Source organism: Gopherus evgoodei, chromosome 2 (genome assembly GCF_007399415.2).
Source record: "Gopherus evgoodei ecotype Sinaloan lineage chromosome 2, rGopEvg1_v1.p, whole genome shotgun sequence".
In the NCBI taxonomy this organism is placed as follows: domain Eukaryota; kingdom Metazoa; phylum Chordata; order Testudines; family Testudinidae; genus Gopherus; species Gopherus evgoodei.
Genome location: NC_044323.1, coordinates 218509058 through 218530094, shown reverse-complemented (window position 1 = coordinate 218530094; position 21037 = coordinate 218509058). Strand labels below are relative to the sequence as shown.

Here is a 21037-nt window from a genome sequence, read left to right as displayed (position 1 = left end):
TTACACTTGTCTTGCCAAAGTTTATAGCCTTTTCTATTTTCCTCAGTAGGATTTAACTTCCAATTTTTAAAGGATGTCTTTGTTGTTGTTGTCCGTAACTGCTTCTCTTACTCTGTTTAGCCCTGGTGGCATATTTTTGATCCTCTTAGAGTTTTGTTCTTTATTTGTAGTACACCTTTAGTTTGAGCCTCTGTTGTGGTGGTTTGAGCCACTCTTGTGATTGTTCCTTTTAATTTCTGCTTAACTAGCTTCCTCATTTTTGTGTAGCTCCACTTTTTGAAGTTGAAAGTTACTGTGGTGGGTTTCTTTGGTATTTTCTGGCCTACGAGGATATTAAATTTAATTATATTATAGTCGCTGTTACTTAGCGGTTCAATGATATTCACTTCTTGGACCAGATCCTGTGCACCACTTAGGACTAAATCAAGAGTTGCCTCTCTTCTTGTGGGTCCCAGGGCTAGCTGTTCCAAGAAGCAAAATGGTGTCTAGAAACTTCATCTCTGCATCCTGTCTTGAGGTGGCATGTACTCAGTCAATAATAAGGGTAGTTTAAACCTCCATTATTATTGAAGGTGTGTTTTTCTTAGCCTCTCTAACGTCCCTGAGCACTTCAGTCATTGTCACCATTCTGGTCAGATGGGTGGTATTATAGTCCTACTGCTAGAGTTATCTTATTCAGGCATGGAATTTCTATCCATGGCGATTCTATGGTACATAATTATATCAATATCCTCACTTAATGCCAGACAGTCAAGTTCACCTATCTTAGAATTTAGACTTCTAGCATTTGTGTACAAGCTCTTATAAAATTTGTCAGTATTCAGTTGTCTGCCTTCATGTGATGTAATTGAATGGGACTTTTTGTTTGTTTGTTTTTCTCTTCTACCTGTATTTTATCAACTTCTGTCCTGTCTTCTTTACCAGGATATAGATCATTCTCTTTAATAAATCCCTCCCCAAGAGACATCTGTCTGAATCATGTGCTCCACTGCACACTCAGCTTTCCCCCAGCCCTTAGCTTAAAAACTCTGCAGGAATTTTATAAAAATGGGGGCAGTTTAGCCATAATGTACAAAGATAATAATTTAAACTCAAAGAATTGTGAAATACCACCTTTGTTCCTATCACAGGGTCAATGTTTGGAATTGACAATGCAGGTTTACTTTGAAAGCTACAAGTGTAAACTTTTGGCCTCTTATTAAAAATTCATTTTGTGATATCTCAAACTCTTATAGAGACCATTCAATTCATTGGAGGGGGTGGGGGGAGGGGAGGAGAATGATCATTTTAAGCAGAAATGCAGAACTGACATCGCTATACTTGATCCACAAATCTGAGCCCTGGATCCTGCAAACACTTAGGAACATGGTTTACTTTAAACATGGGAATAGTCACATTGACTTCACTGTGACTAATGTTTAGCCAACATATAAAGACACACTGTTCACATTCTTCACCCACAATTCATTTTGAGCATGCAAAGTAAGAGTTGTAAACTATATAGCATTTTTTTCCCTTCATATTGCAGCTATGAAAAGAGTGGTCAGTCCAAGTATTATTTGTCCACATTATATATCTGGTTTAGAAGTGGGTTTTAAAGTCACTTCTGGGCTGAATACCTAGAATGAAGTGCAACATATATACCAAAATACTTAAATATAGAATGAACGCACACAGGAGTACAATAGGTATATATTAAATACTGATAGTATTTGCCAGAATAATAGATATAGGGCCCCTTTTTGCCTTGGGCTGTCTTCTATCATCCTGAAAAACAAAGCAAAATACATTCTACATTATGCTGGTCTTATAGCATAAAATCTATTGATATTTCTTACCTGTCCTCCTTTTGAAGGGGCAAAATTTTACCCTTCGTTACTGTTAGGTGTGTTCTTTCTTTCAGAAGTAAGATAAAGGCCATGCATCCGCAAGGCATGTTCCTTCTCCCACCAAAATCCATAGGAACACTTCGGTTGCCTTCAGTGGGAGGAGATTGGAGCCAAAGACAAAGGGCAATATTCACTGATAGTGTAACTTCAGTGGAAGTTACTCTGGGGGTGAATTTGGCCCAAGCACGAGTGTATAAATTGCTGTTTTCTTGAACAGCAAAATAAGGGTCAGATTCTGCCATCTGTGCTCACAATTTAGTATCTCACTGTGTTAGATTATTTAAGACTAATTGCCTGCTACAGTCTACTTCAAGCAAATGGACAAGGAATGGAAAGAACCCTGGCTCTGCTGCCACCTCTCCTTCTCCTTATTGGCCAGAAGCACAGCGTAGGGGTGTAAATTGCTTCACAAAAAAAAGGGGATGAATTAATTTACTCTCTGTCCAGAATAATACTGGAGAAGGGGTGGAGTTGTCACTGAGTCATGTTTTGTTCTCCACTCTGTTTCCGAGGAAGTGCAGCTTCCTCTACTCTTACACCAGGCAGATTATGGGGTTGCAGTCTAGACCTTTGAATATGAGTGGGACTATGTGTGGAGAACAGTGCTACTTATTGTGAGTATCAGAATTTTAATCCTCAGTAAATGGATAAATCAGGTTACTCCATGGAAGAAATAATTTGGATATGTTTAAAGCTTTCCAGGAATGTAGCTATGTTTGGGCTGTTCCTATACAAATCATTCACTGAAATCTGATCTTCTGGTAAAGACCCTATTTACCTATTTTGTGTGTTTTATTAATCTGATGGCAGCCATAAATGGAGATTTAAAAATAATCAGGCAAATGCTCAGAAATAGAAAATACAAATTTACTAGGTTTTCAATAATATTCTGGTCTTGTTTTTATAGTAAACTTGTCACAGAGCTGGTCAAGCTCCCCCTACTGGATGCTTGCCAGACTGCTGGGAGGGTATCCAAATATTGAATCTCATGTGCCCCTACTGTGCTGGTGCTGGGGAGAGCTTAGGTATCATCCTGGGCTTTGAACCTCCGGCATGCACTCCCAGGTATAGACCTTTGTGTCTGACATTTGTGTGTTTCTATCTTATGTACAAATAAGTACCAAATAATTAGTTTGAAACTGTTACTTGGGGGATTTAGGGAATTTAAAATTGATAATGTTGTGTATATACAGGTACAGTAGTTGGACAAGTCACTGCAGAAGACAGAGATGAACTTTATACTTTGCACACTGCCCTGAAATATCGAATTGTATCAGAAGAACCGCCATTCCCCAAAATGTTTTCTGTTCACCCTGAATCAGGTGTAATTACCACACTAACATCACAACTGGATAGAGAGGTAACTTTATTTACAGCATTATGTTTAGCTTCACTTCACAACTTTGTGTATATCTGCTTATAGAAAAATATACAAGATTTTAAGTAGATTAGAGAGGCACCATATATGGTTTCAAATTGTCTTCAATGATTTAGAAGCAAGAATCTTCCATAGTTTGGGGAAAACACAGATGAAATGGAGTCTGAACTTTTTTCTACTGCCCTGACCCAATGTGGGAGTGTCAGTTTTGCTTTGCTGCTACACTCTCTGATGTACCTTGTCAGCATCACTTGACTGTGCCACTTGCAAAGGGAGCTGCGGGTTCCTAGGCAAGCAACAAAGAGTGAAGAAGCAGAGCAGTGGGGCTTAGGAGTGGACTATATTAAAGAAGGCTGCAACGTCCATATAGAGGGATATTGTGAAATAGCCATGCTCATCAACTTTCCCTGTGTAGACAAAGCCTTAGAAAAAGAATAATGTTAAGATTGTGGGTATTGTGAATGAGAAATATTGGGGTGATGGCCATGGAAAGTGAATCTTGAGAGGGAGAGTACCATCACTTATTTCCTACAGATGAATTTGAAGAGTTTATGAAGCAAAATTATCTCCTCTTCCTAACAAACCAAATTTAGCCCAGCAAATCTAGGGAGCCCTAATCTACCAGAGCCATTCTCTCTCAGGTGGTGTTAGGCATCTTACTGCTATGACTCAAATTATTGTCCAGTTAAATGCTTTTTTCCCCTCCCCTCAATGATCTTACCTGGATGTGTTGTCAGACCTTGCTGACAAGCATGCCTTATCATATCAAGACTTATCACAGGAACGTTTCCACTCTTTTACTCAAGGTGTAGCATGAAAGAGGTCAGCACAAGATTATGGAACTAAAAGACACTGTTTTGCTCCATCCATGAGTAGTGGGAGAAGACAGTGGAAATCCCCTTCACCAGAAGGGTGAGAGAAAAGAGCAGCAACCAGTGAGTGAAGCTCTTCAGCATCAGAAGACCCAGGAAGAGACAGCATAGTATATAGGAAACTTCCCCACTGCCACCAGACAATAGTGTATCAGACTAAGTAGAACTTCTTGCTGCTTTTCCCAGCAGACAAGTGTGTGTGTGATGGGGAAGACCTGGCTACCACGTGTGTGTGTTATAGGGAAGAGGAAACAATTGTGGGTGTAGGACATTTATATAGAGATCCTTCTCTGGTATTCAACATGACTGATAAGTTTCTTGTAAAACTTTCCAAGCTCTGGTATTGCTTAGCCACTGAAAAATATTTTACTTGTGTTTTTTCACTGTTTTTTCTATTCATAAAGCTGGTGGTTTCTTTTATCCTAGAAAATAATTACATGTTTAACACATCTTTAGAAAGAAGGGGAGGGAAGTAAACCATTTAATTCTACAATAAAAGTGACAGACTATTGCATGAATGTAAAAGTTTATCTGTAACCATTTTTTATGTTTGTTTTCAGATAATAGGCAAACACCTGTTGCTAATTGAAGTACGAGATATGGCAGGTCAGCCTTTTGGTTTGTGCAATACGGGAACAGTTGTCATTAACGTTAAAGATGTAAATGACAATGCCCCATATTTTGGCCATTCATCTGTAAGTATGTTTGTTGTTATGCTTCTGTCCCAATTGTTGGGTTAATTGCATCTCTGTCCCTTTCTGGATTCTGAGTACATGCCTTGAGGTGTTAGGCCTCGTGCCCTTACCTGTCTTTGAGTGAAATCTTGCAGTTTTCTCACTCTTGCAGCAGAATCTGGTTCAATACCCTGTCCATGCTAACAGGCCCGATGAGAGTTCAGGCACCAACAGCCTTTTTACAAAAAGTATATTTATTAACAAATAGAAGAAAGTATTAGATAAAACCTGTTTCAAAATAATAGATAGTATACATGCATATTTACTCTCCTCTAATCTTATGCTTCATTACAAAATAAATTTGGATGAGTTTTCCTATGGAATTACAGGAAAAGAGAGACCCCAATATGCATTTTTTTTTCAAGGAACTCTTGGGATCCAGCCGGTACCCTGTTTGTTAGTCTCGGAGAAACAGACTCTCCTGGACTGATTATCCCTTTCCCTGTGTCCCTGGTCTCCAAATACCATGTATCAGAGGGGTAGCCATGTTAGTCTGGATCTGTAAAAGCAGCAAAGAATCTTGTGGCACCTTATAGACTAACAGACGTTTTGGAGCATGAGCTTTCGTGGGTGAATGAATGTATACATGCATCTGAGGAAGTGGGTATTCACCCACGAAAGCTCATGGTCCAAAACGTCTGTTAGTCTATAAGGTGCCACAGGATTCTTTGCTGTTTTTCCAAATACCATATTTCTCAACTATCTTTATTACAGAGCCTAGATGGGAAGTCGTGTGTCTTTTGTTATTTTTTTTTTGTTTGGTTGGTTTTTTCGTTTTTTTTAAATCATCATCTCGACTGGATTCTCCCAATCATCCAACCAGACCATCTAAGGGGTTGCCTACATAGGAAGTTATACTGGTATAAGGAAAAGAGTGAATTTAAGCCACTACAGTTATACTGGTATAACTCCTCACAAAGGACACTCTTATTCTGGTACAAGATTGCCCGTTTCTGGTTTAGCTCATGTCACTTTGGTAGCAGTTTAAACTATAAAGCTGCTGTAGTGAGGTTTTATGTTTTTGTTTGTTCTCTAAGCAATGTATTAAGTATTCCTTTTGGCGAAGGCAAAATTCTCCGGATGAAATCCTGACCCAAGTGAAGTCAATGGAACTAAGATTTCAACCAGTGTATTTTGCCTACAATCACAGAAAGGGATGCTTAACATTTTATGTAGAGACAAAAATAAACAAGCCCCAAAACCGAAACCTCGTTACCAAAGCTTTACACTGGCCATTGAATTTAAGGCCTTGCATTTAAACGCAATATAACTTTAGTTCCTGAACTAAGTATTTGATACTGTAATTCATATTTATTTAATTTAAACAATAGATAATATTTATTTCAGTATGACACAAAAGTTCTGGAAAACCGAGTGAATGTGGAAATACTGAGAATTCCTTGTTTGGACAAGGATGAGCCTAACTCACCTGCCTGGAACTGTAGATTCAGCATTGTAAAAGGAAATGATGATAATCATTTTGCTATTACAACAGATGGAAGAACAAATGAAGGGATATTATGCGTTGTTAAGGTAAGCAAAGATGAAAACATCAGCCAAAGTCTGGTTTTAAAAAAGCAAAACAAAAACCCACGTCTAGTTTTCACTTTTTTGTTGTTGTTGTAGCTATAAATTCTGGTTAGTTAATAACATATAATTGGATTTTGGATTTTGTTGTCTGTCAGATTTTGGCTCTTCTTCCTCCCCAAATTGAACAAACAAATTCACCTGATATTTCTCTCAGGGTGGAATTTTTCTGGAAAATGTGTAGCAAATTGGACAACATGTTTAGTAAGATTTGATAAAATGTTTAGATGTGTTTCCCTGTTTTTTGAGTTTTCCTAATGTGTTTTTTGGGAAGCGAGTGGAGAGTAATTCATTTTAATTCTGTAATAGCTAGGCCAAAATTCCACATTTGGTTTAATCTGGTTTTGACAAGGAATGATACCTTTCGCTAATTGAAACAGGACTACATCAACATGAACTAGGTACCTTTTTTTTTAGTTCACACCAGCAGGGTCTACATGCAGTAGTTACAGCACAATGCTTTGGAGTGCCCTGCAATTCACATCCTGCCCCCCACCCTCATAGTCCAGATTGTGATGTGATGTGATGTAGATATGCCTGTAAAGTGTACATTGAGACTAAGTACCTAAAGAATGCATAATACTAATGTATAGGTTTGCAGGTTCACATCCAGTTTTCTTAAGTGCTGATCTTTCTTCCTTTTAAGTCAATGCGCGCTGGCTCAGGTTCTTAAGAAGGCTTCCTCTAAAAGATCATATAGTTTAATGGATTAAGTGATGGAAGTCCTGAGTTCTTATACTATCTCTGCCAATGGCTACCCTTAATAACACTTTGGTCTTATCCAGTATTGTTCTTTACCAAATGTTTCACTACAGTTCATAAAATTACTGTGAAGGAAGGAAATAATTATCCTCCCATATTTTACAAATGGGAAACAGAAACTCACGGTGTTTAAGTAATCCATTCAAAACAGTCACTTAACCTTTGTTTCTTAACTATCTGTGTAATTTGGAGTGTGTAGGTAAATGATTCTTGCCTTTCTGCCTACCTGTGGCAGTATACACCTTAGTTCCTGTATATGCTCAGGTCTGTTTAGATTTCTTCTATAGGTATTATTTTGCAGACAGGCAATATGAGACAAAGGGAGGATCACAATTTCTCCCAGACAACACCCTTAACCTCTCCGTGTCTCCATTTTACTGTCTGCTTTTTTGTTTGTTTAAACAATCATAAGTACCTCCCAAGGTGCACAGAAAGTTAATATGTACTTGGAAAATGTAAATCTCTGTTTATGTGCAGATATGGGTATGGATATGAGTATGGCTTAAAATAAGACTTTTTTTTAAACACAACACTCTGCTATGACCAAAGTGTACCAACTCGAAATTTCTCGTAGTAATAGACTAATAGCATCCACTTGCTGGCCCACACAGGGTAACATTTCTAACAATTCTGATACAGCTAGTTCGGATTCTGTTTTAGCTTAAGAGTTAATACTATGCTTTCCGCATAATGTCCATACTTGCTGTATGGAACATGGCATCATCGTATTTGTCCTGTTAAAGAGAAGAATTTTATATTGGAAAGTGTGAGGTAATTAAAGCATTTCAAGAATGTGTTTTTTTTTTCTTCAGTGTTTATCAATATTTCTGAATGTGTAAAAGCAACCTGATATCTCTATTAGTGTTTATAAATGGGAAGCTTACAAGGTGAGAAATCTGCCATTAAGGACAGCCTAGATCCCATGTGCTACAAGTTCAGAGGCTCTTACCTTTGTTGAATTCTCACTAAGCACATACATGCTATCCCCCCTCCCTGGGGTGAAGGGAATAGCTCAGTGGTTTGAGCATTGGCCTGCCAAACCCACCATTGTGAGTTCAATCCTTGAGGGAGCCACTTAGAGATCTGGGGCAAAAATCAGTATTTGGTCCTGCTAGTGAAAGCAAGGAGGCTTCTAGGAGTTCTAGGAGATAGGTATGCATTTCTAATAGGAAAGAATTCTCGACTTATGACAACAGACAGGAAAGGCAGCATGTATTCTAGGAAGAAAGTCAAGGCATGTCTATGCTTCAGCAGCACAGGTGTGATGCAGCAGCTGTGGCACCATAGCATGGACACTTAATACATCAATGAAAGGAGATTTTCTACCAATATAGGTAATGCACCACTTCAAGAGGCTAGGTCAATGGAAGAATTCCTGGTGGGGTTAGGTCAACCTATACACAGTACTCAGGGTGCAAAATTGTTCACAGCCCTGAATGGTAAAGCTAGGGCAATCTAAGTGTAGACCGACCAGGCCTCAATTACAGAAATAAACATACTTAGTTTTTAACATAGCCCTTGGGGTGGAGAGCAGCCCAATAGAGAGTTACAACTATAACCATGTTTTTTGGTGCTTCTTATGCCCTTCTAGGGATGCCTTTTCTTTTTCTTAAATAAGCTGGTACTTAGCACTTCCTGAAAATCAGGCCCTTTTAAGGTTTCTTAGGTGGGACACCCAAAATAATTAGTCATTTTCTAAAATCATGGCCATCTTTGACTGTGTCTCTCTTTACTATTAAAAACTGCAATGAGAAAATTTATAGGCGGTTTTGATGAATTTAATAGACCTAAATTTATTTTACAGGGATTGGACTATGAAACCACCAATCTGAGGATACTTGAGATTGCTGCATCTAATGAGATACCTTATGTAGTAGTACCATATTCAAGTGGCCTTGCCCAGAGCACCTGTACTGTTAGAGTTAACATACTAGATGATGATGAGGGACCAGTGTTCAAACCTTGTTTGTTACCTATAACGATTGATGGATGTGCAGCAGTTGGAACAGCGGTTGGCAAATACCTAGCAGAGGATCCAGAAACAGGAAATAGTGAAGGCATACGGTATAAATAATTTTATTATACTGGTTTATTAAATGTACAACATTTGAGGGGACATGGGAAGATAAGCATTATACAATTATTTTTTAAACATTTTTATTTTTACCAGCTATCGGATAGCACCTGGCCAAAGCAACTGGATCACCATTGATGAAAACTCAGGCGAGCTCAGAATTGCTAAACTTTTTGGCAATGATCTGATAGGCAGGCAGTGCAATATTACAGTCCTTGCAGTAGACCAAAGTGAGTACAAATGTTTGAATATGTATAATCTATTTGGTCTATAAATGAATCACGCATGCTTGTGTGCGCACACAAATATTCATGGAACTTTGTCACATTAAACTGTTTCCCGCTTAACCTGTAGTTGATCGTAATGGAGACAGGCTTTTTACCTTTTGCATTTTTTGGGAGCGGTAATTCCCTTCCCCCAATAGGAGGAAAAGAATAACAATCGTTCACAGGGACTGGGAGTAGCTGTTCTAGTTTGAGCAACTGCATACAGCATTCAGGGCCAGATTTTCAAAAGTATTCATCACTCACAATTGGGGCCAGACTTCCACAAGAGTTTAGTTCTCATGTAAAATTCTTCGATATTTATTTTGAAATATATTAAATCTGATACTTTCATTGGTGAGCACTTTACTCTTTTTGTTTGTTTCCTTCCCTATTCCCAAATAACCTTCCTCCCCGCCAGTACCACAGACAGCCATGAGGTTGGCTGGTGGGAGTGCGTGGAGTCAGGATGTCATTCTGTAAATACAAAATCCCTGTAAAGCTTATTTTTAATCTTCTGTTTGATCCCCTGCAGTTTAACTGGGAAGCATATAAGTTAAGAGCACTTTTAAGAGTAACTTTGCTTTACTGTTTTTTTTTTTTTTCCTGTATTTGTTCTCTCTTCTCCAGTACTCTACATAAAGCTAGATTCTGCAATAAGTTATACTTACTCAGATAAGTAGTCCCTATTTTATCTGGGGTTACTCAGTCAGGTAAGCACTACTCATCATGCTTAAGGGTTGCAGAATCAGGTTCTCACTCTAATGTTAATTTTCAACTCCAAAATCAGTTTTAAATTAAAAGATTACATGTTCTCTATTTTTTATCCTAGGAAAAGACATCGAGATACACTAATGAAGTACCCTTTTTGTTTCCCAAATGCTTAGTGTAGCTAATAGATTCTCAAAGTAAATTTAGTGATTGCTGCCCAAAGACTTAAATATTTTGGTGTGACAATGTGAGTACTATTAGAGGTATTACAAACATGAATTTCATATTGAAAGCAAAAATGCATTGGACCCAGTGGCAGGATCTAGCCCTTATCTGTTTAAAACCTGAATGGGAATAAATTTAAAGTTCTTCAAATTACTTTGTAAGCAGAATCTGTACTTAAAAATTTTGAATAATTTTTTGTTGTTAATTAGATTATGCAAATTTTACAATTTAAGATGCTAAATGTAAATGCAGCATATAACAGTGAACAGATATATCATTTCTGTAGAAGTTACAGGTGTTGACAGTGGGTCAGTTCAGCTAAGAGGAGTATTTTGCTTGCATTGGTGGCTGTTGTCATAGGTCTGTTTATATGGTGATATGGCATTGCTGCATCCCATCACTGCAAGATGATGCAGGGGAAAGAGTAGGGACAATAGAAGAATTGTATGTGAAAGAAATTCACATTCCCAAGCAGGACCATAGCCAGCCAAACAAAGTGTGAGTGTATCAGCATGTGGAACTGTTGACCCTTGAATCCTGGTGCACCACTCTCCCACTTTCGTAAACACCATCATTTAGGTTTGATTAGGATGGAGAATCTGTAATGATGTAAAAACAGATCATGGAGACAAGGCAGGATTCTTGCCTATATGATTTTGAAATACCCTGTGGAATAGTGTCTATTTGTAAAGATCTTATGACCGTTTGAGACAGATTTATCATACAATCTATTAAGAATGATTAATAGAATATCAGGGTTGGCAGGGACATCAGGAGGTCATCTAGTCCAGCCCCCTGCTCAAAGGGAGACCAATCCCCAAACAGATTTTTACCCAATGTCTCTAAATGGCCCCCTCAAGGACTGAACTCACGACCTTGGGTTTAGTAGGCTAATGCTCAAACCACTGATTCATCCCTCCCCCTGATTCGTCTTTCTTCCCTAAAGGGGAGATAAAGTCCCAGTTGCAGGTCTCCCTACTCCTTGCAGCTTTTGTTTTTGGAAAGGTTGGAGGTGGGGGCAGCAAGAGGCAGATTTTTCTTTAGAGGTGCTGAGATGAGTAAGAGAATACCAATCGGAACATCTTTTCCGCTCCCATCAAATTGTGCTATACCTGCTCCAAGAAATGCTGGGTTCCCCTTCTCCCACCCCCACAAAAAGGAGGGGGGGGGGAAAGGCTAATGAGCAAGGCATCCATTCCTGATTTCAATTCACAGTCTTCTGTCTATTGAGCCCTCACATCAGCAGCCAAGGGGAAATCAGTATTCCTATAAGCTAGGGGAAAAGTTCGGAAACTCCCTCTCTGCTTTTACTTTTAAATCCTGGGTTAGCTTGGATTAGATGAAACCACAGAGTTTTAAAACTTGGAGAGCATTAAAAGTTAAACAGCACTGAAATTATTATTTCTGTCTCCTAGGTGGTAAAACAGGTACTGGAACAGTGTTGGCTACTATAGGTGCTTGCGACAGAGATTACCCCGTCGTGACTCCAAGAGAATTTATAATGTGCAGAGACCGAAAACCAGTTTATATTACTGCAGTCACTCCTAATGAGTCTCCCTATTCTGCACCTTTCAGATTTGATATTTCTGACAGGAGTATGGATTCAGGATGGCAAACAGTACAACAAGATGGTATGCAATTTGTGCAGTCTTTTTTTAAAAACAAGAATATTAATAGTATTAATTGCCAGATTTATTGTATCTTTTCAGTAAGCAGACTTGTGCCACTTTTTTGTATTTTTGACATACGTACAATAAGTATTTGGAGATGAATCATACCATACCAGAGTCACAGAAAGCATGCAGACACTCAAACAGGAAGTAGCAAAGCAAGATAGAAACCAGCGTGATCAAATAGAGGGAAAGTTTATTTTAACCTAAGATATCCTTCAGAAAACGGAACTCCAAGGAATAAGAAGGAATAATGCAGGCAAAAAGTCTGTAAGTTAGAGGACTAAAACCAATTTTGAAAGACAAATAGCCAAATATCTGAAAACAAATAGGAAGATTTTTAAATAGAAGCAAGAAAATTGTAAGAGGTGGATCTGTTGAATTACAACGGAGTAAAGAGGACACGTAAGGGAGAATAAGGACATGGCAGAAATACTACGTTTCTTGGCATCACTCTTCACCAAATGAGGAAGTTAGGGAACCACCTACTCCAAACTAGGACCAAATTCAAGTTTCCTTTGTAACTCCCTAAACAGAACTCTCTTTACAGTCCAGCATTGCCCTTGACCTGTAGCCCAATGCTGTCCTCCTGCAGATCCACCAGCTGTACCTCGAACAGAAAAGAGATGGAGAGGAGCTCCAGAGAGCTCTGTGCGCCAGCTATTCTGGCTTTGGAGTAGCCCTTTTGCAACAGTGGGGAAACTCCTGTAAGTTACAGCAGATACAGGGGTTGCTCTAACTACTCTGAGAGCCATGCTGGCACCTTGATCAACCCAGAAATAGGAAAGTGCAGAGGTGGATGGTGTCTTCTGAGAGGCACCACACAGAATCTGAATCCCACTCATTTCAGATAAAGATGAGATTAAAGTGTCAAAAGAGGAGGTGATGGAATAAACTGAAAAACGCAATAACAAAAGTCACCAGAAACTGATTGTTTTTAAGAATGACATGGCCAAGCTGCTAACACAAATATATGATATCTCTTAAAAATGAACAATTATGCTGGAGGATTAGAAGATACAACATGTTATACTGGAACTAGTCAAAAACAGATGGAAAAAATGTGTTTTGCCCTGATTATTTCCTGTATCTCAACATCTGTAAGATTCAGCCTTTCCTCTCTCTCTCTCCAGACCTCTCTAATTCCTGTTCAGGCTCTCACCACATTCTTTCTTAACTACTACAACCTCCTCCTCTCTGGCCTTGACAAATGTAACATTGCCCTACTTTATATGCATTCAAAATGCTGTCCCAGTGATCATTTTCCTAGTTTGTCATTTCATCCATTCCTCCTCCTTCCCCTTTTCTCATCTCCCTCCTTCTCCAGTGAGTCAGACACACAAATTTACTTGTCTTCACCTAAGACTCTTTACTTTAGCCCCTTTCTGGTCTATCTCACCTACCTATAAATCTTATTCATTTATTGAGATGTCTATTTCTGCCTCCATTCTCCCAATAAGGAAAGGTTGCCCATTTTGTCAGATTGTCCAACAAACACGTTTGTTCTTTCTCTGGTATCTGCAAGGAGCTCCCCGTAAACATTCTCAAAGCCATTTCACACTTCCTCCGTCAAACTCTCCTGTACCATGATAACTACAAAAATTTGACTGTGGTTAGACACTCCTTTTCATGCTGTTCCTAATCATCACATTGTTACCTTGAGGGCATCAAATTTCAAACTAACAACTTTGTATTGTGTATCTATTTCCTTTTAACATATGAAACTCACTGCCACAAGGTATTAATGAGGCCAAGAGTTTGGAGGGATTAAAAAGTGATTGGATATTTTTAATATAAATTTCTAGAGTTTCATTAGACAAACTGAAATATTTTAGAAGGGATATACATTTTCATGTCTCAAGGTAAAGCCAACCAGTAACTGGTGGGAGTTGGGAAGAAACTTCTCTAGTGGGCATCTTACTCATTGTTATTTAGTATTGGTTTCTTATACCATAGAATATCAGGGTTGGAAGGAACCAGGAGGTCATCTAGTCCAACCCCCTGCTCAAAGCAGGACCAACTCCAACTAAATCATCCCAGCCACGGCTTTTAAGCCTGACCTTAAAAATCTCTAAGGAAGGAGATTTCACCACCTGCCTAGGTAACCCATTCCAGTGCTTCACCACCGTCTTAGTGAGAGAGTTTTTTCCTAATATCCAACCTAAACCTCCCACACTGCAGCTTGAGACCATTACTCCTTGTTCTGTCATCTGCTACCACTGAGAACAGTCTAGCTCCATCCTCTTAGGAACCCCCTTTCAGGTAGCTGGAAACAGCTATTAATTCCCCCCTCATTCTTCTCTTCTGCAGACTAAATAATCCCAGTTCCCTCAGCCTCTCCTCATAAGTCACATGCTCCAGCCCCCTATTCAGTTTTGTTGCCCTTCACTGGACTCTTTCCAATTTTTCCACATCCTTCTTGTAGTGTGGGGCCCAAAACTGGACATAGTACTCCAGATGAGGCCTCACCAATGCCATAGAGGGGAATGATCACATCCCTCAATCTGCTGGCACTGCTCCTAATTATACAGCCCAAAATGGCGTTAACCTTCTTGGCAACAAGGACACACGGTTGACTCATATCCAGCTTTTTGTCCACTGTAACCCCAGGTCCTTTTCTGCAGAACTGCTGCCTAGCCACTTGGTTCCTAGTCTGCAGCAGTGCATAGCATTCTTCCGTCCTGAGTGCAGGACTCTGCACTTATCCTTGTTGAACCTCATCAGATTTCTTTTGGCCCAATCCTCTAATTTGTCTAGGTCCCTCTGTATCCTGTCTCTACCATTCCTCCCAGTTTAGTGTCATCAGCAAACTTGCTGAGGGTGCAGTCCATGCCATCCTCCAGATCGTTAATGAAGATATTGAACAAAACTGGCCCCAGGACTAACTCTTGGGACACTTCACTTGATACTGGCTGCCAACTAGACATGGTGCTATTGATCACTACTCATTGAGCCCGATGATCTAGCAAGCTTTCTATCTACCTTATAATCCATGCATCCAGCTCATATTTCTTTAACTTGCTGGCAAGAATACTGTGGGACACCGTATCAAAAGCTTTACTAAAGTCAAGGAATAACATGTCCACTGCCTTCTCCTCATCCACAGAGCCAGTTCTCCTCACAGAAGGCAATTAGGTTAGTCACGCATGACTTGCCCTTAGTGAATCCATGCTGACTGTTCCTGATCACTTTTCTCTCCTCTAAGTGCTTCAAAATTGATTCCTTGAGAACCTGCTCCATGATTTTTCCAGGGACTGAGGTGAGGCAGGCTGGCCTGTAGTTCCCCAGATCCTCCTCCTTCCCTTTTTTTAAAGATGGGCAGTACATTAGCCATTTCTTAGTCATCCGGGATCTCACACAATTGCCATGAGTTTTCAAAGATAATGGCCAATGGCTCTGCAATCACATCTGCCAACTCCTTTAGCACCCTTGGATGCAGTGCATTCGACCCCATCAATTTGTGCTCATCTAGCTTTTCTAAATAGTCCTGAACCACTTCTTTCTGCACAGAGGACTGGTCACCTCCTCCCCATACTGTGCTGCCCAGTGTAGTAGTCTGGAAGCTGACCTTGTTCGTGAAGACAGAGGCAAAAAAAGCATTGAGTAAATTAGCTTTTTCCACATTCTGTCACTAGGTTGCCTCCCTCATTCAATAAGGGGCCCACACTTTCCCTGATCGTCATCTTGTTGCTAACATATCTGTAGAAACCCTTCTTGTTACTCTTAACATCCCTTGCTAGCTGCAGCTCCAGTTGTGATTTGGCCTTCCTGATTTCACCCCGCATGCCTGAGCAATATCTTTATAGCCCTCCCATGTCATTTATCCAAGCTTCTACTTCTAGCAAGCTTCATTTTGTGCTTAAGATCAGCAAGGATTTCACTGGTTTCAGAGTAGCAGCCGTGTTAGTCTGTATCCGCAAAAAGAACTGGAGTACTTGTGGCACCTTAGAGACTAACAAATTTATTTCAGCATAAGCTTTCGTGAGCTACAGCCCACTTCTTCGGATACATAGAATGGAACACACAGACAGGAGATATTTATACATACAGAGAACATGAAAAGGTGGAAGTATGCATACCAACAGGAAGAGTCTAATCAATTGAGATGAGCTATCATCAGCAGGAGAAAAAGAACTTTTGAAGTGATAATTAAGATGACCCATAGAAGATGTGAGGAGAACTTAACATAGGGAAATAGATTCAGTTAGTGTAATGACCCAGCCATTCCCAGTCTCTGTTAAGGCCTGTTATGATTCCTGATGTCAGATTTGTGTCCATTTATTCTTTTGCGTAGAGACTATCCGGTTTGGCCAGGATTTCACTGTTAAGCCAAGCTGGTCGCCTGCCATATTTACTTTTCTTTCTGCACATCGGGATGGTTTGTTCCTACAACCTCAATAAGGATTCTTTAAAATACAGCCAGCTCTCCTGGACTCCATCTTCCCCCCGTCCCCCATGTTATTCTCCAAGGGGATCGTGCCCATCAGGTCCCTGAGGAAGTCAAAGTCTGTTTTTCTGAAGTCCAGGGTCCACATTCTGCTGCTCTCCTTTCTTCCTTTTGTCAGGATCCTGAACTTGACCATCTCATGGTCACTGCCTCCCAGGTTCCCATCCACTTTTGCTTCCCCTACTAATTCTTCCATTTGTGAGCAGCAGGTCAAGGAAAGCTCTGCCCGTAGTGGGTTCCTCCAGCACTTGCACCAGAAAATTGTCCCCTACACTTTCCAAAAACTTCCTGGATTGTCTGTGCACCATTGTATTGCTCTCCCAGCAGATATTGGGGTGATTCAAGTCCCCCCATGAGAACCAGGGTCTGTGATCTAGTAACTTCTGTTAGTTGCCTGAAGAAAGCCTCGTCCACCTCATTTCCCTGGTCTGATGGTCTATAACAGACTCCCACCACGACATCACCTTTGTTGCTCACACTTCTAAACTTAATCCAGAGATTCTTAGGTATTTCTAAAGTTTCATACTGGAGCTCTGAGCAGTCATACTTCTCTCTTACATACAGTGCAACTCCCCCACCTTTTCTGCCCTTCCTGTCCTTTCTGAACAGTTTATATCCATCCATGACAGTACTCCAGTCACGTGAGTTATCCCACCAAGTGTTATTCCAATCATTTAATTCCGTGACTGTGGCAGGACTTCCAGTTCTCCCTGCTTGTTCCCAGGCTTCTTGCATTTGTGTATAGGCACTTAAGATACAGGCAAGTCGCATCTTAGGCGCATTTAACATGCGCGAATTCAGCTTTGTGTGATCAGCAAAAATGGGGGAAAAAAGAAAAACAACGATATAAAAACTGCATCTGTAGTGCGGGTGATTCCGCCCACCATTCAACTCAATGCGTGTTTCACTTTACGCTATTTTCGCTTTACGCGCTAACTGCAGAACGGAACCCCTGCGTAAGATGAGACTTGCCTGTAACTCGCTGATCATCCTGCTTTCTCAGTATGAGGCAGGAGTCCTCCCCTATTGCGCTTTCCTGCTCATGCTTCCTCCTGGTATCTGACTTCCCCACTTACCTCAGGGCTTTGGTTTCCTCCCGGCATTTTGCTGTAAGTCATCTGTAAGACATCTTGCTGTAAGGCCACTCACTACCAGAAAGAAGATACTAAACTAGGACTGCTCCTCTGAGTATGGCAGTTCCCATGTTTGGGAATGGAGGAAAATTTAATTAGCTTCTGTTTCTTTAATAGAAAAAAAAGACGACAACAGAAAGTCCCTTCATCAGGAGCATCGGCTGGCATCTTCACTGTGAAAACAAATATCATTTAAAATCAATAAAACTGAAAACAAACAATAGCAAACCCTACCAAAGTTTCATACTAGTGACCTTCAGAAGAGGACTATGCAGCTCTCACTTTTCATTTCCTGTTCTTAGTCATTAACAAAGTATACTTAGAGAAGAGGTGTAAATCTTAGAAATATTTTTGTTGTCCATGTCAGTGATATAACTTAACTGTATGGTACCACACAGAATAACTGCTTTCCTATCCAGTAAATGAAAGTTAGAGAATTAAGCTCCAATCCTGCAAGGAGGTCTCTTACCCTTGTACAGTGTCTCATTGACTTCATTTAATACACCAGTGGCTTCAGTGGGACTTTATGTATTTAATTGATATAGTCCATCCACATGGATTCCTTTGTAGGGCTGGAGCCTTAGAAATTTCCTTTGCATCACGTGCAAAGAAAAGGTAACAATTGTTTAACGTTCAACATTGGATTTGTTTTATCTTTTTTGCAGATAAATCTATATTACTTTCACCAAGGACTGATATTCCATATGGAATATATAAAATTCCTGTCACCGTGAGGGATAATAAAGGAAGACAAGGAACAAGTGTGGTTTCAGTTAACTATTGTGATTGTACTACTCCAAGTGATTGTGGTACGGTCCGACAAGTTTCACCAGCTGTTACTCTTGGTGTATGGGCCATCCTTGCAATGATTCTTGGATCACTATTACTGCTATGTAAGTATGTTGATACTTTTATGTGAAATGCAAATTGTTCTCTTTTTAAAATCAGATACTAGATTGTGTTTCAAAATTGACACTGCCTCTTCTATTAAGATTCTTACATAGCCTGCATCACCACAGTATCTGAGCAACTTCTGGAAGTGTGTTAAATGTGATTAATATCTGTCACTTATGGTTCTTTTCTTCTCTTCCTCCCTTGGGGGAGAGTTGATGTTGGGATTTTGTATAGTAATTTTTTAGGGCTGTCAAGCAATTAAAAAAATTAATCGTGATTGATTGTGCTGTTAATAATAGAATACCATTTATTTAAATATTTTTGGATGTTTTTCTACATTTTCAAATATATTGATTTCAATTACAAAACAGGACACAGTGTACAGTGCTCACTTTTGTGTTTTTCATTACAAATATTTGTAATAAAAATATGAAGAAATAGTATTTTTCAATTCTCTCATTACAAGTACTATAGTGCACTCTTTATCATGAAAGTTAAACTTGTGGGAGATAATGCTGCTTGCTTGTTGTTTACAGTGTCGTGAAAGTCAGAAAAGGCATTTGCATGGGACAGTTTTAGCCAGCATTGCAAGATATTCATATGTTCCTTCTTGTTTCAACCACCATTGTGAGGACACGCGTCCATGCTGATCACAGGTTCTGCTTGATAACGATCCAAAGCAGTGTGGACCGATGCATGTTTATTTTCATCCTCTGAGTCAGATGCCACCAGATGGTTGATTTTTTTTCTTTTTTAGGTGGTTTGGGTTCTGTAGTTTCCACATCAGAGTGTTGGTCTTTTAAGACTTCTGATACCGTGCTGCACACCTTGTCCCTCTCAGATTTTGGAAGGCACTTAAGATTCTTAAACCTTGGGCCGAGTGCTGTATCTATCTTTAGAAATTTCACATTGGTAACTTCTATGCGGGTTTTAAGTGTTCTTAAAACGAACGTGTGCTGGGTCATCATCCAAGACTGCTATAATATGAAATATATGGCAGAATGTGGGTGAAACAGAGCAGGAGATGTACAGTTCTCCCCCCTGGAGTTCAGTCACAAATTTTAATTAATGCATTATTTTTTTAACTAGTGTCATCAGGATGGAAGCATGTCCTCTGGAATGGTGGCGGAAGCATGAAGGGGCATGCTAAATATTTGCATGATCTGGCATGTAAATACCTTGCAGTGCTGGCTACAAAAGTGTCATGCAAACATCTGTTCTCACTTTCAAGTGGCATTGTAAATAAGAAGCGGGCAGCATTATCTCCTATACATGTAAACAAACTTGTTTGTCTTAGCCATTGGCTGAACAAGAAGTAGGACTGAGTGAACTTGTAGGCGCTAAAATTTTACTTTGTTTTGTTTTTGAGTGCAGTTATGCAGCAAAAATAATCTACATTTTCATGATAAAGAGAATGCATTACAGGACTTACGAGGTGAACTGAAAAATACTATTTCTTTTAGCATTTTTACAGTTCAAACGTTTGTAATAAAAATAATATAAAGTGAGAACTGTAAACTCTGTATTCTATGTTGTTATTGAAATCAATATATTTGAAAATGTAGAAAAACATTCACAAATATTTAATAAATTTCAATTGGTATTCTATTTAACAGTGCGATTAAAGCTGCGATTAATCGTGATTAATTTTTTTGAGTTAATCGTGTGAATTAACTGTGATTAATTGACAGCTCTAGTTTTTGCACACCAGAGTATTCAGAGGCTTCAAATTTGCCAGTCACTAATCACACTTCATATTTTATCTCCAGACACATATCCAAGTACTTTATCAATACTGGACTATGCACATATTCCTCTCAGACACATACAAAAATCCAGTACCTTATACTCAAGATCCTCTTTCATTTTATTTTCCCTTGTGTAGTAATCCTGATTACACTTTGTGGCTGTTATGGCACGGGGGCTGTGAGTAAACATGTGCCTGATGATTTAGCTAATCAGAACTTAATTATATCAAACACAGAAGCACCAGGAGAAGAGGTGATGGTGAGTTGTGTTTTTATTTATTTAACTGTAGGAACATGTAATGAAGGTATTGTAGTTACCACAGTATGACATGGAGACCCTTTGCAAATTTGTGAATCAATGAGTAAGTGAAACATTAAAAAGCTAGGATAATGCATTTGTAAATGTATTGTTCATTTGAAAAGCATGGTTTAATTTTTAAATAGAGGGATGGGTTAAATAGGAAAGAGCAGGGGGCTCAAATCTTGAGGTCAGGTTTAGTAGAGGGAGACCCGGACAGGCTGTGAGGACCTGGACAGAAAAGCCTCATAACTAGGACACACTCTCCTCCATAAACTGGAATTAAATCCAGAAATCCTGAGTCTTTACACATTCCTCTGCTGTAAGCAAGTATATGAGAAAACCACTGGCA

General features: G+C 39.4%; 1 protein-coding gene across 2 annotated transcripts in view; it reads left to right on the top strand.

Annotated features, from left to right (window-relative positions):
* The window catches only part of LOC115646745 (desmocollin-2-like), a 39135-nt gene that overhangs the window by 12264 nt on the left and 5834 nt on the right, over window positions 1-21037 (top strand). For both annotated transcript variants that reach the window (XM_030552969.1, XM_030552970.1), the window contains exons 7-14: window positions 3083-3249; window positions 4700-4834; window positions 6221-6406; window positions 9027-9286; window positions 9393-9526; window positions 11911-12126; window positions 18411-18638; window positions 20525-20646. In XM_030552969.1, the coding sequence (XP_030408829.1) occupies window positions 3083-3249; window positions 4700-4834; window positions 6221-6406; window positions 9027-9286; window positions 9393-9526; window positions 11911-12126; window positions 18411-18638; window positions 20525-20646 (1448 nt within the window). The remainder of the gene's footprint in view (window positions 1-3082; window positions 3250-4699; window positions 4835-6220; window positions 6407-9026; window positions 9287-9392; window positions 9527-11910; window positions 12127-18410; window positions 18639-20524; window positions 20647-21037) is intronic.